This window comes from Ictalurus punctatus, chromosome 12 (assembly GCF_001660625.3).
Source record: "Ictalurus punctatus breed USDA103 chromosome 12, Coco_2.0, whole genome shotgun sequence".
Classification (NCBI taxonomy): domain Eukaryota; kingdom Metazoa; phylum Chordata; class Actinopteri; order Siluriformes; family Ictaluridae; genus Ictalurus; species Ictalurus punctatus.
This window is the reverse complement of record NC_030427.2, coordinates 15,940,339-15,961,483: the sequence shown is the minus strand read 5'-3', so window position 1 is coordinate 15,961,483 and position 21,145 is coordinate 15,940,339. Positions and strand designations below refer to the sequence as shown.

General features: G+C 39.9%; 1 protein-coding gene across 3 annotated transcripts; it reads right to left on the bottom strand.

The window, feature by feature from the left end:
- Positions 1 to 370: 370 nt before the first annotated feature.
- card14 (caspase recruitment domain family, member 14) lies at positions 371 to 21,031 on the bottom strand. 3 transcript variants are annotated; one of them, XM_053684244.1, is made up of 22 exons: positions 20,919 to 21,031; positions 20,163 to 20,561; positions 16,905 to 17,042; positions 15,596 to 15,802; positions 14,779 to 14,897; positions 14,421 to 14,579; positions 14,149 to 14,268; positions 13,088 to 13,213; positions 11,278 to 11,424; positions 11,049 to 11,183; positions 10,836 to 10,942; positions 8,764 to 8,831; positions 8,434 to 8,473; positions 7,851 to 8,067; positions 7,546 to 7,672; positions 5,682 to 5,919; positions 5,535 to 5,598; positions 4,834 to 4,948; positions 4,535 to 4,693; positions 3,628 to 3,746; positions 2,551 to 2,666; positions 371 to 1,763 (listed from the first exon to the last, which is right to left on the bottom strand). In XM_053684244.1, the coding sequence occupies exons 2-22, from the start codon at positions 20,371 to 20,373 to the stop codon at positions 1,556 to 1,558; spliced, it is 2,940 nt and encodes a 979-aa protein (XP_053540219.1). In that variant the 5' UTR covers positions 20,374 to 20,561; positions 20,919 to 21,031; the 3' UTR covers positions 371 to 1,555. The 3 variants fall into 3 exon arrangements, with proteins under 3 accessions (XP_053540219.1, XP_053540218.1, XP_053540220.1); XM_053684243.1 differs by lacking the exon at positions 20,919 to 21,031 and having other exon boundaries at positions 20,163 to 20,896; XM_053684245.1 differs by lacking the exon at positions 20,919 to 21,031 and having other exon boundaries at positions 10,836 to 10,939; positions 20,163 to 20,896.
- Positions 21,032 to 21,145: the final 114 nt, after the last annotated feature.

Genomic DNA, 21,145 nt, shown 5'->3' with positions numbered 1-21,145 from the left:
TTCCATCAAGTGGCAAAATAGAGCAATAAACTCTGACAAAATGTGCTAATGATGTATTTCTTTATTTAACAAGCTAAACATTTAAGGAAGTATCCACATCTCTTACAACTTTTTTTTAAATAAAATATTATTTCATACAGATAAATTTGTATTCAATAAATCCATTTGTGCATTTGGAAAAATGATTTTTTAAAATTCTTTTTGGACTAATTATAACTGAGCTAATTATAATAAAATACCTAAAATGAGTTTGTCTTCAGCAAAATAAAAAGTGTGTGTGTGTGTGTGTGTGTGTGTTTCTACTCTGTAATCAGCAGGCCACTGTGTGTATATATGTATAGTACGAGTATATATGAAAATATACACAATATTAGTTGAAAAAAATATAAGGCTTTAATATGTTTTCTGAACACAATACTGTAGTGTATGCAATGATAGAAATTACACATAAATTCTGCAAAGGTACACAATTAACATGAATAAAGAAAAAAAATGCACAAAACTATCACCTATACTATAGTATATGACCAAAGAAGAATATAAGGAGAAAACTGTGTAAACTGAGATCTGTTTAGAGCTGTCAGGTTTATTACACACTACAATAAAGTACACACACACACACACACACACACACACACACACACACACACACAATATTTAATTAATAAATTAAAAAAAAAAAAAAAAGAACAGTAAATCCAGCAGACATGTTCAGATATTCAATTAGACATCATGATGATGGTGGAAATATTTTATTACAGTTTAAATTAGATCAACATGAGGAGCGTTAGAAGAACCTTCAGATTGGGACAAATTCTGGAATTTAACTCTATCAGCACAATCGAACAGCATGAAGAGTGTGTGTCATGCTGGAATGAAGTTTGGGACAAATTTAGGTATGATGAGGGGGGAATCCCTGTTATGCATGCATACACACACACACACACACACACACACACACACACACACACATACATGCACATATACACACACACACACACACACACACACACATGCGTCTCATTCCTGGGATTACTGCACGCTAGCAAAACCTTATAACCTATATTTCATTGAAGTAAGACAAGAAGAATTTACATTTTAAAGAGAGAGGCCGAAAAATATTAAATATTAAACACCAGAAGTTAAACTTCAGTGAACTTTTTCCACTTCACTTCAACTCAGAGCCTTTTTTTTTTTGATGTAAGCTGTTTTTCAAATATTTTATACATTAACTTTTTTTGTGCAGTTTTGCCCCCAAACCAACACCAGAAATGAACACATTAACATTATTCATAATAATTCTTAACCAAGAACTAAATTCCTCACGGACCATACACCGAAGATGTGTAACATCATACATGACCTGTTTCTGTTTAATCCAGACTGCTATACATTCAGCATGAATCTACATCTTGTTTTTGACACCTGATGGTCATGTGACCTACAGATGATGTGAAAAAGTAAAATGTATTTTGTAGTGTTTTTGTTTTTCTCCTTCACTGCTGTTGATGTTCTGTATATCATTAAATGCAGTTTAGTGTTGACCGAGTGTTTATCACCAGAGGTCCGGCTCAACCCAGACAATTTTGCGCTGCTCCTCCTGGACGATGTGCTGCAGGTTGTCCAGCAGAGCGGCGCTGTCGTTCCAGCTTTCAGGAGCAACGGTGCGGTACAAGCAGGGCAGTTTGTCCAGCAGAGGCTCCTCGCTCCAGGAACACTCGAGCACCTGAGTCTCTGTGATGAAGTTCTGACGAAGTTTGTGTCTGTGTGCGGGAAACAACACAGAATTATAAGTAGTTTGTGTTTTAACTTATTTGAGGTTCTACATTCATTTACATTTACATTTATTCATTTAGCAGATGCTTTTATCCAAAGCGACTTACAAATGAGAAACATTCATTAGAAATCCTAGAACAAAGTGTGCACTAATAAGCAATCGGGCTAGCAGTGTATCTCCTTGCAGTTCATGTCTAGTTTGCTAGTGAAGCTAAGCAGAGTTGAGTCTGGTCTGTAGCTGGATGGGAGACCTACTAGGAAAAACTAAGGTTGCTGCTGGAAGTTGTATTAGTGAGACCAGCAGGAGGTGCTCACCCTGTGGTCTGTGTGGGGCCTAATAACCCAGTATAGTGACAGGGGCACTATACTTTAAAAACATGAATAATTTACTAGATAAAATCAGTATGGTTTATGTTCTCACACTACATGAAGTAAGATGCTCACAATACTTTAGTGCGAAGATATCTTTACAAAATATAATACAGTACATATCACAATATATAAATTTGCTGATGAGGTTTTTCTTAAAGCCCCAACTGCAGGTTCAGAGATATTTTGTTCATCATTTGTAAGTATTTTATAGATCTAAAAACAAAAATATGTAGTGCGTAGTGCATATATACATATATGAAATACTGTTACAAATTTAAAGTTGGGACGCATTATTTGTTGCTGACCACTAACACAGTTTCTCTTGGATAAGGTTGAATATTTAATAATGATTTAATATTCAAATGGACAGCGAGAACGTCTGTCTTGTACGAGGTTGCCTACTTTAATTTGCGAGCGCTACGTTCTGTAGATGCAATGAAGATGATGATGGGGAAAATCCCAGCGCGATGCAGCCGCCGTACGCAATCCAACCCCAGCGGGAGAACACAGTGAGTGCCCTAAACACACACAAACAAAATGACTTGTTTAAATCAGAACATACCTCACCAGAGCACTGTTTACAGCAATTACTCTTCACATAGGGTCCCAAAACAGAGGGGAAATTAATGCCTTTTAGCAAAATAATTTCCAAATTGTTTCATATATATTTTCAGACAGACTTTAAGAACACCTTCGACAAAAGAAGATTGGGTAACACTTTAGAATACGGATCCGTCATTAATGATTAACTACACAGGAAGAAATGAATAATGCAATATTAACTTTCTAGTAACTTCTGATTAATGAATTAGTAAGTAATAGCACACAGATAAACACGGGAGTTCACTATTAGCTAATCAACAACTACTATTTCTTTCATGTTCTCCTGGAGAACTTTAGGTTACAGCACACAACGTAAGGGTAACCATGGACAATCACCTGTCCTTTTCCTCTCACATTGCTAATCTGACACGCTCATGTCGCTTTCTCCTTTACAACATCAGAAGGATTCGTCCATTCCTATCCATATAGGCCACTCAGGTGCTGGCAAACATTGTCCTCTACTGTATGTGTGGAGACTTTTGGGACACCCTGTGTACTGCCATATTGCTTTCAAATGTAAAACAACAGTGGTTTACATTTTACAAAAGTGGCTTCATCTTTCTGTTCTGTGGAACTAATAATAATTTGAATGCAGTAGTAAAGCTGTAGATTCTGCTGAAATGCAGTAGTGAAATTTAAGTTATAAAAAACAATGAGTATGGAGTAATGACTTGGATCCCTAAAGCATTACACACTGGGAAGTTTTTTTTGTTGTTGCATTAAAGTTCCTGTGTTAAATAATGTACTGAGTAACAGTGTAGTATACTCTAGTGATAAATGTATTGAAACCTGCTGTGTCCAGAGATACAGGATGTTTTTGTGCAACATTAGTTATTGTTTGTGTGTGTGTGTGTGTGTGTGTAAGGAGTTACATACGCGTTTCATGATCTTCTCGACTCCCTGCACGGTGTAACAGCAGTGTGTGTTCGGCTCACACTCCTCCAGAATCTCGCCCTTCTGCATCCGCACAGCATGTTCAGAGGCACTCAGAGTCTCTGAGAAGTTCAACACCATCAATTACATTTTATTTTCCTCAATGCAGGTTTTTTTTTTTATATATATGAAATTGTACACAGTTGCATCACTTCCTCTCATAAACAGAAAATTATTTTTAGAGATTTGTTTTGTTTTTTTTTTCCAGAGATGGACTTTAGCATCATTATGAGTTCAGAATTTCAAGCTAAAATAAAATATTGATTAAAAAACGAGGGAAAATAAGATATATTGGTCATTTAAAAATAATTTTAAAAAATTATATTGCTAAAAAAATGTAAAGAGAAAACCCGGAGCAATAGAACACAACAGGACAGAACAGGGTTAAATGTTAAAATAATTTACACGGAAAATATTTTTTATTCAATATTATCAGAGTTTTTTTGAGAAGCAAATATTAAAGCACTTAAATTGTTGTTCTCTTTGTTTATGTATTTATTTATCTATCTCTCCATCTATTTATTTATATAAAACACTTTAAAAACAATCAAACAAACAAACAAACAAATAACTGTTTGATTATTTTTTACACATTTTAACATTTATTATTATTATTATTACAATTATTATTATTATGTATTTATTCATCTATTTATTTGTTTGTTCGTGCCCTTTTTAACGCATTACTATGCCTTCAGGCATTAACTAGAGTTGATTAATATTTTAACAGTAATGTTTCCTGTTTATATATTTACACTGATTTATGTATTTTTTGCTTTTTTTAAGCTTAATTCACATTTTGAACAGATGTAAACTTTTGCCGAGTGGACAGCGTTTTTATTTTCCGTACCTGGCTCAAACAGCTGGTAGCCCTTCTGCTCAGCCAGTCGTTTATGAAGGATGCCCCTGAGGATTGTGGGAAGCAAGAGAACAGGGCGACACACAGGGGGGAAATGAGGGGTCACCAGCGTGTAGGGCATCAGGCTCATAGAGCCAGGCTTACCGTCATCTGAGGGGTACAAACAGTGGGCAGGGAGAAGGAGGAAGAGGGGTTTAAACCCGGATTAGAAGAATGAAGTGACTGAAGTGGTGTTTATTACTTTATTATCTCTCTCTCTCTCTCTCTTGCTCTCTCTCTCTCATTCTTACTGCTTGGTGAGTTTGTGTCGCTGTCTTCCTCCACACTGACCCACAACGGGTTCCTGCCCTGTCGTGCTGTACTGACAATCCGCACAGCCTTCTGTTTCATCTGCTCCCTCTCCACCTGTGTGTATACACACACACACACACACACACACACACACACAGAATTATAGGACTGCACTTTGCCTAACTATAATATAAGACAAAACAATCCTTCAAAGGCTCCCACGATAACAATATGGCTCATCCTGATAGATTTGATAGATTATTTATTGATGCTGCCTCATCAACACAGCCACGGTTGCCATGGAGACCTTTTTTAAAAAAGAAAATTTAGATTTTTTTTAAATAGATGAACTATCAGACAAAATCCAAACTGGCAGCTATGGTGTGCTCCAGGGGTGATGATATGCTGTCTTTATCACCATTTATACCACAGCACATTTAAATTCTGGATTGTGACTGGTCAGAAGGTGTTGATTCATTTTCCAGAACATCTAGAACATCGCTCTAATATGTTAACAGCTCATTCACAGAGCCTTGTACAGTAGAAGCTCCACATAAACAGATTACAAAAAAAAAAAAACAGTGACATGATGAATTTTTATAAAAGAAGATGCTTATTATTTAAGGAGGAAGGAAAGAAGGAAGGAGTCTCCAGTGTCAGCACTTTGAAACAAGAAAACCTGAAACAGGAAGTGCTTTACCTTTCTGGGTGCTTTATGTTGAAAGGAAAGATCCTCAATCACTCTGATTAACTGCTTCTGTGCCCTAAACAACACAACAGAACGTTCCTGAACCTCTGTATAAAACACTGCACTGAACTGTACGATCTGAAATGGCTGCTATCCCACCTGTAGAAATTAGGCACACACCCACTCTTCTGGTCCATCAGCTGGCAGTCGTGGACGTGGCTTGCCCACCAGTAACCGTCACGGGTGTGGTGACTGTCTGTCACATGCAGGATGGTGTTACAGGTGACGGACAGCAACCCGGACCCGCCCCCTGCCAGTGACATGTTCACTCGGACGTAGAAGGAGTCACCTGAGGTGACCTCACTGCTCTTCAGCTGCTGGAGAAGATTCTGATAGGCTGATGGGGAAGATTGTAAGAGTGTTAGTCATTGTAGGTAAAAAAAAAATCAGTTTAGTTATATAGAGTGTCTTGCATTCAACCCCTTCCACATTTTGTAGCGTTACAACATTAATCACTAATCAAACATATTGTCAGTAGCTGAGTTTATGACCTTGAGTTTATTGCTGCCCCCTAGTGGAATAAATTAAATTAGCTATTTAAAAATATATATATTTTTGGTCCACCAGACGATTTATATTTAACCCTCTTACCCTTTAGTTCCCACAGTATTATGTCCCACAACCCTATATTCCCCATAGAAACAGCACGCCAACCCTGAGTTCCCAGGCCAAAATTGCCCCCAAAATCAACATTTTAATTTTAACATTTTTAGTCCTTGAAATAACTTATAATAATGTATTTGTGTAATATTACTTTGAAAATGAAGCAGTTCAGTGTTTTTACTCCACTTAGAGCACAATTCTTAACTAGAGAAATGACGAAAAATCCTTATACTCCTTTAGAAGTACCATACGAGCATCAGCGTGGTCAATGCCTTTGAATGAATTCAAGTAAATAATAAATAAAAAATAAATGCATTTTAGCGGCAAAAGTCGAGTTTCTGGTGATAATCAGACCAGCAGGTAGTGTTTTCACGAATGCACAGAGATGGTCAGGTCATAACTACAGAGCCCTGCAGTGTCAGTCGCACTGGTTGATGCTGAAGATGAAGACGGATCAGGGTCTGAATCAGAGTTTGCGTCTCTATCAGTTTCAGTTTCGGTTTCAACATTGCCTGAACTTTCACTGCTGTCACTATCTAGAATCCTCGCTCTCGCCTGTGTAACTGTGTATGTTTTCTTTTTTTTCCACTGTTTTAGATGTACCTGTGTTCACTGTAGGTGTAACTTTAGCTGGAACACGATTACTTTTCGCTTTGGCATTTTTAGTTCACTTCTACTATTACACCAATATTCACGCTTGGATCTTCATCGTAATGCCAGTGTAATAACGTAATCACGTCGTGACGTCATCAACCTTCCGGGTTAAAAAATAATAATTAAATAAGTAAGGAATCATAGCAGAGTAATGCCGGTACACCGGCCTTACGGGGATAACGTTTACACTGTAAAGCCGCTATATCGGCCTTACGGGTATTTGGCATAGACGACCAAGCCGGAATATCGTCCTTACGGGAATAGATCAAAGACGGGCAAGCCGTTTTTTCGGCCATACGGGGTAAGAGGGTTAAGAACACAGATTCTAAAATTCTGTGGTGGATCAGATTAGAACTTTTATCGGGCCGTGGGCTGTATATTTCACACCCCTGGTGTAGAGAGCACTTGAGATCATCGTTAAAGCATAGGCCACTTGTTAGCTTTTTAGATACGTTTGAATTTCTGTTCCTTTTATTAGGGCTGGGTAATTAGGGTAATTAGGGCTCGCCCTCCAAAAAAATTCAAATTAGACTCTCCAAACTGTCGATTCATTGACTCGAGTCAAATCAAATGACAGCGTCCGTTTTTCAGAAGCTTGACTTAGATAGCAACAGTGTCCGATAGTGGGCGGGGCTTAGACCTCTTCTGATTGATATGCACGCTGTGTTCTGGATCTGCTTAAGGAGGTGAAAAGAGACGTGCTCACCATCTTGTTTAGTTCGCAGTGAGAGGCTGCAGGGTCCGTTGACCTGCCCAAGCGCCCACAGAGCCTCCTCCATGGTGGAATCTTCCAGATGCATCCGGAGAGCTCGCTGCTCCTTCTGGAACTTCACCTGCACAAACACAGAGGAGTGTAAGGTAATCAATCCCGTGTGGCGTAAACCTAGCGTAATCACAATATTGAACAGATGATGAGACATGACAGTAGCAGCATAAATGCATGAACACACGTGGAACAAAATGGTATTGACGCATATGAAGCCCACTGAAATAGCTGAAACACACACACACCTCCAGGATCTGTGCCCCGGGGCTGATACCAATGCTATGTGCGGCTGAGCCATCGGTGACCTTATGGACGAAGACGCCCGTCTTGTTGCCGCCAATGACCTGCAGCTGGCTCAGCAGTGCTTCCCCCTGGAAGGACAGAGTCTGAGCTCGGCTGGTGATGCGTACGGCTTGAGGACGAGAACGCACGAGGAACGGAGGAGCTGACACCCGGGACACGCTGTACAGGAAGACGAGGAGGAAAGAGGAGAAGAAGACAGAGAAGTGATGGAAAAGCAAAAAAGAACAGGAGAACAGTGAAAATATGAGGAAGAAGGGAGGAGGCAAGAAACAATTTGGGAGTAAAAAGAACAACAAAAAGAGGAGAGGAGAAACGAGGGGATAGAAAACATTAGACGAGAGTAAAGAAAGAGTAGAGAATAATGAGAGAACAGAAAAAATTATGAATTTTATATTTCGAATTAAGTTTCAACACACGTGGCATCATCACAGAAATAAAACACAAATTTACTTGATGAGTGTCTGTGTGTGTGTGTGTGTGTGTGTGTGTGTGTGTGTGTGTGTGTGTGTGTGTTTGGTAATTTACCCAGGTGATTCCGGGGAGTCAGGAGACAGACAGGCGACACCTGAAAAATTCAAATGTTAATATAAAACTTAGGACACAGCTGCTCATTGACACACACACACACACACACACACACACACACACACACACACACACATGCACATGTGCACACACATGCGTATACATGAGAACACAACTTAGTATGTAATTAATCTCATATTTGTTCAAATTTCATAAGCGTGCACGCGTGTGTGTATGTGTGTGTGTGTGTGTGTGTGTGTGCTCGCGTGCGTGCGTCTGTGTATGCGTGCTTGCGTGCGTGCGCGAGTGTGTGTATGTGTGTGTATTCACCTTTGCAAAGAAACTCAAAATCACTCTCCAAGTTCAGCATACAGAAAGAATCATCACATGACTCCGGACTGTGGGAAACACAAACAATTATTTAAATTTCTTTTCTTTTTTTACTGAAATGTATTTTTTATGTATTTTTATATTTTGCATATTATGAGGATGTTAACAGTGCAGCAGACACTGTAGATGTTTTATTTGCATGTTCCCACAGAGATTTCAATACATACGTTCATGAGGAACTTCTTCTTAACTATAAATAAGATGATTGACTTGAGCAGAACTCCTGTGTTGGTGCGTTTTTATTACTTTCATAAGGTTTGTTTTGTGTGTAGATATATACAGTAGATAATGATTATAATAAACATGTTTATGACGTGAGGACATAAATCTGTATGTTGCCACCTGTGCATGCTCGAATGGTTTAATTCCTCATTGTAAACTTTATGAGGTGGCCATGCTACAAGGGTAAATATGATCCTGAAGCTGTAAAGCTGTGAGATTTGCTGGTTATTTCTTCCCTAATTTTATTCGTATCTTTATTGTGTATAATGATGTTGTGCCTTCAGGAATTGAGAGTATCTCTGTGTCCTCTTTAATCCTGTTTCCTGCTGAGTCAGAACTGCATGTCAGAAACAAACTTCTGTCTTCAAACAAGATGACTGGCTTGTTTAGAGCAAACAAAAATCTTGCAGGTTTCTGTTGAGGATTCATACAGATGAGGAGATATAAGTGGAACGTCTCAGGCAACCTGTGTCTAAAAACGTGTTCATCACGTCACAGCACATAGACTAAGCTCCTCCCACATCTTGCACACTCTTCAACAGGAAACTGCTGAAGGAGCCATTCAGACATTTCAGTTACAAACTGCCAAGAAACTCAGCTAAGATCTAAAGGTCACCTATGCAGGTCTAAAGCGCACCTGTGCAGGTCTAAAGCTCGCCTGTGCAGGTATAAAGCTCACTTGACTAGGTATTAAGCTCACCTGTGCAGGTATAAAGCTCACCTGTGCAGGTATAAAGCTCACATGACCAGGTATAAAGGTCACCTGTGCAGGTCTAAAGCTCGCCTGTGCAGGTATAAAGCTCACTTGACTAGGTATTAAGCTCACCTGTGCAGGTATAAAGCTCACCTGTGCAGGTATAAAGCTCACATGACCAGGTATAAAGGTCACCTGTGCAGGTATTAAGGTCACCTGTGCAGGTAAAAAGCTCACCTGTGCAGGTATAAAGCTCACATGACCAGGTATAAAGGTCACCTGTGCAGGTATAAAGGTCACCTGTGCAGGTATAAAGCTCACCTGTGCAGGTATAAAGCTCACATGACCAGGTATAAAGGTCACCTGTGCAGGTATTAAGGTCACCTGTGCAGGTAAAAAGCTCACCTGTGCAGGTATAAAGCTCACATGACCAGGTATAAAGGTCACCTGTGCAGGTATAAAGGTCACCTGTGCAGGTATAAAGGTCACCTGTGCAGGTATAAAGCTCACGAGACCAGGTATAAAGGTCACCTGTTCAGGTATAAAGCTCACGAGACCAGGTATAAAGCTCACTTGTGCAGGTATAAAGGTCACCTGTGCAGGTATAAAGCTCACAAGACCAGGTATAAAGGTCACCTGTTCAGGTATAAAGCTCACGAGACCAGGTATAAAGCTCACTTGTGCAGGTATAAAGGTCACCTGTGCTGGTATAAAGGTCACCTGTGCAGGTTTAAAGCTCACGTGACCAGGTATAAAGGTCACCTGTGCAGGTATAAAGGTCACCTGTGCAGGTATAAAGCTAACATGACCAGGTATTAAGGTCACCTGTGCAGGTATAAAGGTCACCTGTGCAGGTATAAAGCTAACATGACCAGGTATAAAGATCACCTGTGCAGGTATAAAGGTCACCTGTGCAGGTATAAAGCTCACGAGACCAGGTATAAAGGTCACCTGTGCACGTCTAAAGCTCACCTGTGCAAGTACAAAGCTCACTTCTGCAAGTTTATAGTATACCTATACAAATATAGCACACCTGCACAGGAATAAAGGCAATCTGTGTCATTTCAAAGTTTCCCTGTACGGATGTAAAGCTCACCTGTGGTCACTGAACTCTGGGTCTGTTTCTCTCCTGCGTAGAGAGTCTGAACAGGGAGGCTCCACCAGACTGGACCGCGCACTATTAAAGCCATCATCTCTGTACTGCTGGAAAAAAAACAAAGATAAAGCAAATTTTTAAAAATGTAATTATCCAACTCATGGAATATAAATGTATAAAATGATAATTAGTAAAGTGTCGATTAAAACCCACTTTACTGTAGTCGAAGCAGTTGGAGCAGCTGGGCGGCAGGGCGTTCATGCGGCGCAGTTTGGGTCGATCCAGGGGGCTGGATGGAGGACTGTCACAACTCATGGTGCTACCGCTGTCCCAGCTTAACGACCTCTCCTGCATGAAAAGATGGTTAATGAGTGAGCTGACGCAGGACCAGCGCGAAGTGAACAAGCAGGACGTAGTGAATAAGTAGACGAGTGTCACTCACGCTGGACTGGCTGGGGTCTCTCTGTGTCTTCTGTGCTCTGAGAGTGAAGATTTTCTCTTGGAGATCCACCAGCTGTGCTCTCAGCGTGTCCTTCTCCGCCAGACTACTTGCAATCTGGGTCTGCGCCTCGTCACGGGCCAGGTACGCCTAAACAGAGGGAGCCACGCTAATGCTGTTAAAAAATGAAGATCAACTAGCAGGGTTTGTTATGATAACAACGTTATCTATGTTCTTTAAGGTGTTTCCAGGGTGAATTCTAAAGTTTCGGGAATATGATCCTGGGAATAGAGTGTTCTGAGAACATTTGATTTTGGGAATACATGGTCCTGGGCATATTAGATCCTGGGAATAAAGGGATTTAGGAATTGAGAAATGTAAATACTGTAAATACTGGGTTCTGGGAATATAGGGATCTAAATATAAAGGATTTTGGAAATATCCCCTTCGCTTCCCTGTTAGCTCCATTAGTGATGTCTGTGTTTACTCTCACACTCGGCTTGCCTGTAACATGCAGCACTCTGTGTGACTGCTGTGCACAGATCTAGAACACATATAACGTGGTCTCGAGTACACACAGACGGCACAGAATGAGGAAGTGAGATCGAGTGTTACGCCTGAAACGCTCCAGACAAAGAGTGTGTGTAGTGAAGTGAAAGGCGGAAACATCAGAAATAGAGATGTGACTTTTCCACACTGTCTCAAAATAAACCTCATGCAAAAAAAAGAGAGAGATCACAACCGAGATCAGTTCCATTAAAGAAACAGAACAAAAATCAAATGAGTCATGACTGAACTGAGGCTTTTAGTGAGAATAGGCTTTCATACCTCAGTATTAATCTGATCTTTTATCCTGGTGACAAAATCTCAGATATCCGAGGGTTAGTCATCAGCGTCGTCTATCTGCTGCTACTTACCCGTTCTTTCCTCCTCTCTCTCTTTCATTCCTTTTCTTTCTCTTTTTCAATACTTTTCTTTTTGTCTGTTTATTTTTTCCCTTTTCTCATTCTTTCATTATTTCTTCTCTCTTTCCTGTTCTTTCTTTCTTTCTGCTAAAATGTGCCACTATTTTTCTTTCCTTTTGTTATTTCTGTAATTTTCTTTCTTCTCTATTTTTCCTACTTCTTTCTTTCTTTCACTAAATTGTGCCATTCCTTTTCTTTCCTTTTGTCCTTCTTGAATTGCTTTTCTTTCTTCTCTCTCATTCCTGACTTTCTTTCGTTCTTTCTTTCTTTCCCTCCTTCCTTTGTAACTGTCTTCTGCTAAAATGTGCCATTCTTTTTCTTTCCTTTTGTCTTTCTACAATTAATTTTCTTTCTTCTCAGTCTTTTCTACCTTTTTCTTTCCTACTTTCTCTAGCTTTCGTTTTTTTCATTGTTTCTTTCCCTCCTTCCGTCCTTCTGCTAAAATCTTTTTCTTTCCTTTTTTCTTTCTATATTTACTTCTCTTTCTTCTCTCTTTTCTTTCTTTCTTTTTTTCCTTTTAGCAAAGCCTCTGTATGGTGACAGCGAGCTCTTAGCATTCAGAGTTATTACCATGCTAGCTAATGTTTGAGAGAAGAGGAATGAAGCTAATGTGAGTTAGCCTTGGCTAAGGGTCCGATACATTTCCTGTCACGCAGGAGGTTTGTTGATGAAACGCGACACTAGTTTACCTTCAGGCCTGATATCTTTTACTCTCTTAATTCTACTTGATCCTGAGTGAAGAATTTAAAGCTGTAGGTCAAATTTCCCAGAGAATGTATTTAGATGAGCAGTTAAATCGAATTATAATGAAAACAATAACTGTTCGCTATAATCTGACTGAGACTGACCCGGTCCCGCTCGGCCTGAAGCTCTCCAAACTGGTTCTGGAAGACAGAGCTTTTCTGCTGATACATCTCACAATCCAGAGTCAACTTCTGTACCTCCAGAGCGAGACAGTCCTTCTCCTCCAACAGCTAGTGACAGCAAGAGAGAGAGAGAGAGAGAGAGAGAGAGAGATTAATGTTATGGAAGTTATGGAACAGTCTTCAGATATGGAACAGTCTACCAATTAGTGTTCGGGACTCAGACACAGTCTCAGTGTTTAAGTCTAGGCTTAAAACGTATTTGTTTACTCAAGCCTACCCTGACTAGACTTTCCGTTATGCTAAGCACAGTCCTAATAATCTTTTCTCTCCCTCTCTCCTGCCGAGCCTCACACAATTTTATGGAGATACTAGAGATCCTGATCCTTTCTGCTCTCCGGACCTGCCTGATCCGTTTCGGATGTCCTACCTCTGGATGGCGCTCTCATCTACTCCAGTTCCAGATTGCTGAGATTATGGCTGCTTCTAAGACCAAACAGACTTCATATAAATCCATAAGGAACTTTTTCACACTATCTGTTCTTCCGCAGATGAGGATGGGTTCCCTTCTGAGTCGGGTTCCTCTCAAGATTTCTTCCTTTTAACATCTTAGGGAGTTTTTCCTCGCCACCGTCGCCACTCAGTGGCTTCCTCAGTTGGGATAAATTCGCACTTTTAATATCTATATACGGTGTTGATATATCTGTGAAGCTGCTTTGAGAAAACGTCTATTGTAAAAAGTGCTATACAAATAAAATTGAATTGAATTGAATTGAATTAATCTGAAACAGTAGCACGCTAAGTTAAACAGGCTGTTAGTGTGACAGCATGATGCCAAAAGCCTTATATGGATACCATTATCTCCACAAGTTTTTCAGAAGATCGGGGACGTTTCTGATCTAGCTCTTCAACCAGCTAGTTAACTTAGTGTAGCACCTAGACTGCATTTCAGAATAAAAGACTCCAGTGTAAAAGTTTCATTTTAAGTAAGTAAGTAAGTAAGTAAGTAAATAAATGAATTCATAAAGTCCTGAAGAAAACATTACCTCGCTTCTCTCTCTCGTTAGGGCCTCATTCTCTTCTTGAAGTCTCCGCAGTTCATCAGCGAGTTCAGTGCGCTGATCCGTCGCGTCCTTCAAATCCTGGGCCAGGATGTCCTGACACGCCTGATACACACACACAGACACACACAGTGATACACACACACACACACACACACAGTCTCTGAGTGTTATAGATGAGCATGTCTCTGAGTTTATAGATGGGTGTGCGCATGTGTGTATGTGTGTGTGCGTGTGTGTGTGTGTGTGCGCCTCACTGGTGTGATGTTCTCGGCTTGCTGCAGTTGTCTGCGCAGTGTGATGATCTCGTCACGCAGATGCTGTGTCTCACTGGAGGACATTCTCCTCACTGACCGATTTCTCTGGAAATCTGTCTCCGTCTGAGCCTTTCTCAACTCACACTGCAGCTGATACACCTGAGAGACAGACAGAAAAACAGACAGAGAGACAGAGAGAGACAGAGGGAGAAAGAGACGGGCAGATAAATGTTTTTATTTGTCTTCTTCTTCCTCTTCTTCTTCTTATTATTGTACACTGTTCTTACACCTAATTGAAGACTGTAGTCTATAAGCAGTGCACACACACACACACACACACACACACACACATACACACCTGCAGGTTGAGGTCTCTGCAGCGAATGTTCACTTCTGATTTCTCCTCCACTGCTGCAGCATATCGTACATACAGATCACACTTTTCATCCTTCAGCTTCAACAGGTCTCTGTGCATTTCTACACACACACACACACACACACACACACACACACACACACACACACACACACACACAAATGATGCATGCACAATTTATTCATGTTTCAAAGTGTGAACGATACTTGTGAGAGTGTAGTGTGTGTGCTATCTCCGTGGGACTTTCGTGAGTGAGATATCTGTGCAAGTGAGTGTGTGTGTGAGTGTGTGTGATTCCTGTGTGGGACTTTCGCAGGCGTGTGTGAGTAAGATAACTGTGCGAGTATGTGTGTGTGTGTGTGTGTGTGTGTGTGTGTGTGTGTGTATGTGTGTGAGAGAGAGTGTGTGTGTGTGTGTGTGTGTGGGTGTGGGTGTGCGAGTGTGTGTGTGTGTGTGTGAGAGTGTGTGTTTGTTGTTAATAAGTATGTGAGATACCTGTGAGGGACTTGCGCAGGGGTGTGTGAGTAAGATAACTTTGCAAGTGTGTGTGTGTGTGTGTGTGTGTGTGTGTGTGTGTGTGTGTGTGTGTGTGTGTGTGTGTGTGTGTGAGTGTGTGTGTTTGTTGTTAATAAGTATGTGAGATACCTGTGAGGGACTTGCGCAGGGGTGTGTGAGTAAGATAACTTTGCGAGTGTGTGTGTGTGTGTGCGCGAGTGTGTGTGTGCGAGTATGTGTGTGTGTGTGTATGCGCGCAAGTGTGTGTGTGTGCATGTTTGTTAGTGATAAGTGTGTGTGATACCTGTGAGGGACTTGCGCAGGCGTGTGTGTTCAGTCTGCAGGCTTTTCTGCTCCTCCACCTGCTGTGTGGCTCGCGTCAGCTCCGTCTGCAGGCTGCAACACTGCGAGCGCAGCTGCGCCGCTTCCTCCCGCTCCGCCTGCAGCTCCTTCTGCATCCCCGTCACGGCCCGGACCAAATACTCTGTCAGCTCCGAGTACTTAATCAACCCTGAACACACACACACACAAGCACAGAAAAACAAATAGTGTTTTTATTTTATTTTAATATTTACATTTTGTATTGCTATTTTTATTTGATTTATTTTCACTGTTTATCTTCAATATTTTATTTTCACTTATTTCACTAATTATCCTCATTCGCCATACACCTCTTCAGGCTGATATTATTGCTATTACTGTTATTATTCATTATTCATTAACTTATTAACAGAGAAATAAAGAAACAAAATACAACAATAAAAGATTGAACAAAATAGGCAAGCAATGATGGAAAGATGAAAATATCAATATAAAATATATCTTAAAAATGTGGGCTAAAAGTGAGATAAAAGAGAGACAGAAGGAGGGTAAGAGAGAGAAATATATGAAATAAATGGAAAAAAAGCAATGAGAGACAGAAGCAAAGAGGAAACAAAGATAAGAGAGTAAAATTAGAATAGTGGAGAGAAGATAAAACCATAGAGAGAAGTAAGAGCGAGGAAACAAGAAGAGAGAGATGAATGAGTTTGGTTGGTTTGTATTTGTTATAATATTACATTGTTCTACCGTCATATCACTGTTATATCTGTTTATATGATAACTAAGCTTATTCATAATAGCTGCGATTAATCATTTTTCTACTAACAGGAGTCAGAAGAGACAGATGAACATTTACTGTAGGTATAAATATGCAATGCAGATATTACAGTTAATGAAACTTTAACATCTTCTTTCTGTCTCCACTACACTCATATTCCCTCTCTCATTTCACTCTTCTCCTGTTGCACCAGTGTCTTATATTTAGTACTACCAGAACATGTCATTATTATTATTATTAGTAGTAGTATTAATATCACTATTATTATTATTATGTTATTATTATTACTGTTATATTATAATTGATTATTATTATCATCACTATTACTATTATTTTTATTATTGTTATTATTGTTGTTATTATTATTATTACTATTTTTATTATTATTGTTATTATTATTACTATAACCATTATTATTATTGTTATTGTTGTTATTATCATTATTGTTATTATTATTACTATTATTATTAATAATTATTATTGTTATTATTATTATTATGATAATGAGTGTTACCACTGAAGCGGCTGGGCTCGGTGCTGGGTTTGCGGCCCGTGACCTGGGTGTAGAGGTTGGGGTAGTGGATCATCAGACCCTCCATTAGAGCCACAGCTCCGTTACGCCCCTGAATACGCAGCAGATCCAGCATGTGACCTAAACAAACACACACACACATTACCACAACACCAAGATGAAGAAATACTACTATGACTAATAATAATGTTATGATAAACTACAGAGCGTTTAGAATATTCTAGACCTTTCCATCCCAAAATGAGTGATATAGCAGATTTTTTTCACCAGTTTATAAAGTGTACCCAAGTGTTTTATTCCTTTTACACCACAGCAATTTACCAATGATTACAATGTTTTATTTACTAAAGAGCTTGTCATGTTACCGAAAAACTGCAAAGAAGCGTAAACTCCTCTGTCCTGAAGATGTTGAGAAACTTAGAGTTACAGCTTTACCTTAACACTGGAGACTCCTTCCATAAATGTTACATAAACGTCTCCTTACTTCAGGAAAATTTCACATCAATAATTTTTAAAAAATCCTTTTATGTGGACAAGTCTCGGTGAGTGAGCTGTTACTATAGAAACGGTAAAGTATTAGAACAAGCGTATTAATAATAATAAACCTGTGCTACTGTCAGAGCTGCTGTTATAGAGAATTTATCAGCACCTTTTGACCAATCAGGATCAAGATATGTGGTTACAATGTGGAACAGTACATTGTTTAATCTTTTATTAAATGTAGCTGAGGCTGAGTAATGAAGCAGCAGTGTCTGGAACTGCTATGAAAAACTCTGGAGCGTCTGTTCATACAGAAGTTTGAGAAGAAACGATGAACCCGCTGCACCCCAAACGCACAAAAAACGAAGAATGTGAGAAAAATGTTAGAAGTGAGAAGATCGGGATCAGATGACGTGTTGTTACACCACAGTGCTGTCATTAGACTTTCAAACGCTGAGAGAAATGCAGCGAGATACGTGACCTTCAACGGCCTCGACGGAGAGGATTAGATTTCACTCTGGGTTGTGTTTCATTCTGACACAAGTTCATTCTTTAAACTCAAATCCCTCGTTTATTGTTTTTCAGTGAAGCGTCTTCTCACCTGGCACGTACGCTCCACACCACCAGAAATCACCATCACCAGAACACTACGAAACATTCACGTCACCTAAACTCTTTTAAAAAAATTTTATTGAAAGGTGCATTAAGTAAGGTTTGTGAAAAAAAAAGTTCTTTAATGGTTAAATGGTCGGAGTTGAATAAGGTTTTTATTTTTTATTTTTTTTTACTCATTGAGTCCGCCCCTTTCCACCCATGTACATAAAGCTCTGCCCCCCAAAACTTATGGTGGTTCAGCTAGAGTCAGCGTTAGCAAGGACTGTCATGACAACACTTTCAAGCAAACTCGGATGTTCAACTGCTTGAAAGCAGAGTTATAAGAGAATTATAAACATGCAACTTCTCATAATTATTTATGAGGTTGTGAAGCGCCATTGGGGGTGGGGCTATAAAATGACTGGCAAGAGGGCAATCCAAATACAAATTTTCCAGCTTCGTAATGCACTTCTTCTCAGATGATGGCTGAAGCTATTATTTGTGATCAGTGCTACATAATTTTCCACTTTATTTGTACTAGTAAGTAATTAGAAATATTGACTATTACACCTTTAACTTGAACACACTGGCTATGATAGTGTACAACTTATATTATTTAGCTATTGTTGTTGTTGTTGTAGTAGTACAGTGACCTTAGGTTACTGGAAAGATGTTTACAAACAAACAAACACCCATTTTTCACCACAAGAGTGAAAATGAATCATGGTTTCAAATGACAACATTTTTAAACAGCTGTCATAAAATGTTTTTAAAACTTAACCGCTTTTGATATACTATTTGTCGTGTCTTGTTCGAATTATGTGACGCAGCACTGTATCCCTCAGCCTTATCGTTTTGAGATAATTCAGAAGTTTGTGTATCGTTGCTGTGTTTTTGATTGCCAGCTGCCTGTGACTTTTACACAAACACGTCATTGAGGTGATTGACAACCTCGACCACTCCCCTTTCTCATCTGTGTCTTTTGTCTTCTTTGTTTATTTTAGCTCAAATGTGCTCTAATAATAAAAAAATAAACATTACGTGGCTAGTTTTGGAAAAAAGTTGGTTTGTAAAACAGATCCGTTCAGATGTGCTCTGCACTTTGGTTTCTATTAGTCTGAGACCCAAAATTTCTATCCGTTACTCCTCCTAGAGCTTTCAAACTGCATTCACCAAACTCACTATAGAAATTCAACCTGTTCTGACTTGGTGTGCTCTGACTTTTCTAACTGACCGGACTTACAGTTTTCCCATAAGCGGACAATCAAATATCCTCCCATAGACTTACACTGACGAATTGTTCAGAGCCTGGGGTGTCCAATCTTCTCCACAAAGGGACGGTGTGGGTGCGGGTTTTTGCTTACAATCAAGCAGGACACTCAGGCGTGGTTTCTCCTGCACCCATACCAACCCGTTGCACATAAGACTGGACACTCCTGATCTATCCACTTGTATCACTCTATTTGTCATCTGTCTTTCTACCTGTAACTGTCTGTCTGTCTTTCTGTCTGTCACCTTTTCCTTCTTTCTGCCTTTCGACTCCAAACTACCTTATGAAGCAGTGTCAAACTTCCAGACTGGCTTTGTGAAGCCAACGTCCACGTTTGTTGTGATAAACTTTACCTATCTAGTTATTTGTTGTTGTTGTTTTTAAACTGTTAACAAAAAAGATGAGAATTCCTGGTATAAAGCATCATACATCCTGAAAGATGTTTTGCCTTTGTGCATTTGTGTGTATATGAGTGTGTGAGCAAGTGCAAAAGTTTGCATACCCTTAGGGAAAAAAAATGGAATACAATGACAAAACGCATTTTTGTCCATAATAACATCAGTTACACAAATAAACCCATTTTTTATTACTGATAAATAATATAATAAATTTAAATAACATTTCAATAATAAATAATTCAATAAATAATTTCAATACAAACGTTTGCACCCCATTTATAAAAGTGAGATGAACAGACCTGTTCTCTAACAACGTGCACCTTCTGGATCTATAATAACTTTATAACATCCTTTTTCTCCTGGTTGTTGTTATTGTTGTTGTCTTGTTCACCTACATTTCATTTTAGTATTTAGATTTTTTTTGTTAGATAAATTATAAAATGGCGGTACATTATTCTTTTTGTTTCATGCTAAACTTTTTTTTTCATGCACACTCACTGGTCCTCATGCTGCGGTTGGTGAACTTGAGGCACGTGAGAATCTCGTCCTCGTCCAGGTCGCTGAGCACGCGCGCCTGCCGCAGGTACGGAATGAGCATGCACGGGCGCACTCCCAGAGAGATCGCGTGCCGGTTGTCATTAATCAGATCCCACAGCTCCTCTTCTCCCATGTCCTTAAAGTCCGGTGGCTCGTACGTAATGTCCGACATGCTGACCACACTCCGACGATCACCACACACAAGCGTACACGATTTAGAGCTCGTGCCGAGACTGCAACAACCGCGGTCAGGTAAGGTGAATAATGAACTCCTGAAACCTGACAAGAGCGTCGGCGCGTGCAGAGTGAAGCTCCGCCTCTAGGACCGCCTCCAGCTAGTGCCTGAGTCCGTGGGAAAACCTGAAAGACAAAGAGTAGACACACACAGACAGACACACACACACACACACACACACACACACACACACACACACACACACACACACCTTTACCTGCATTTCATTATTGTTGTTATTTAAAAAACCAAAACACTATTTATGGAGCCTCATACGCAAATTATAATGGGTTAATGTCATCCTCTCTCTCTCTCTCTCTCTCTCTCTCTCTCTCTCTCTCTCTCTCTCTCTCTCTCTCACACACACACACACACACACACACACACACACACACAAGCACACACACACACACATTTGCAGGCTTTATTAGTGAACCCAGTGCGTCTCTATCAAAACAAACCAACCAGGTCCAAAGTCTTACAGGTAAGAGGAAGTGAGAGAGTGGCTCGTCTAGCTGGAAGGGAGAGCCTGGGAGGAGAGTTTACTGGAAGACACACACACACACACACACACATACGCACGGCTCAAACCGACCTACTGACAGCAGCCTGACATTAATCATACGTTTATTTAGGTTAATTAACTCTGACACACCTGAGCACAGGTGCATTCCTTCAGAGCTGGATCATTTCTCAGTTAATCACTCTG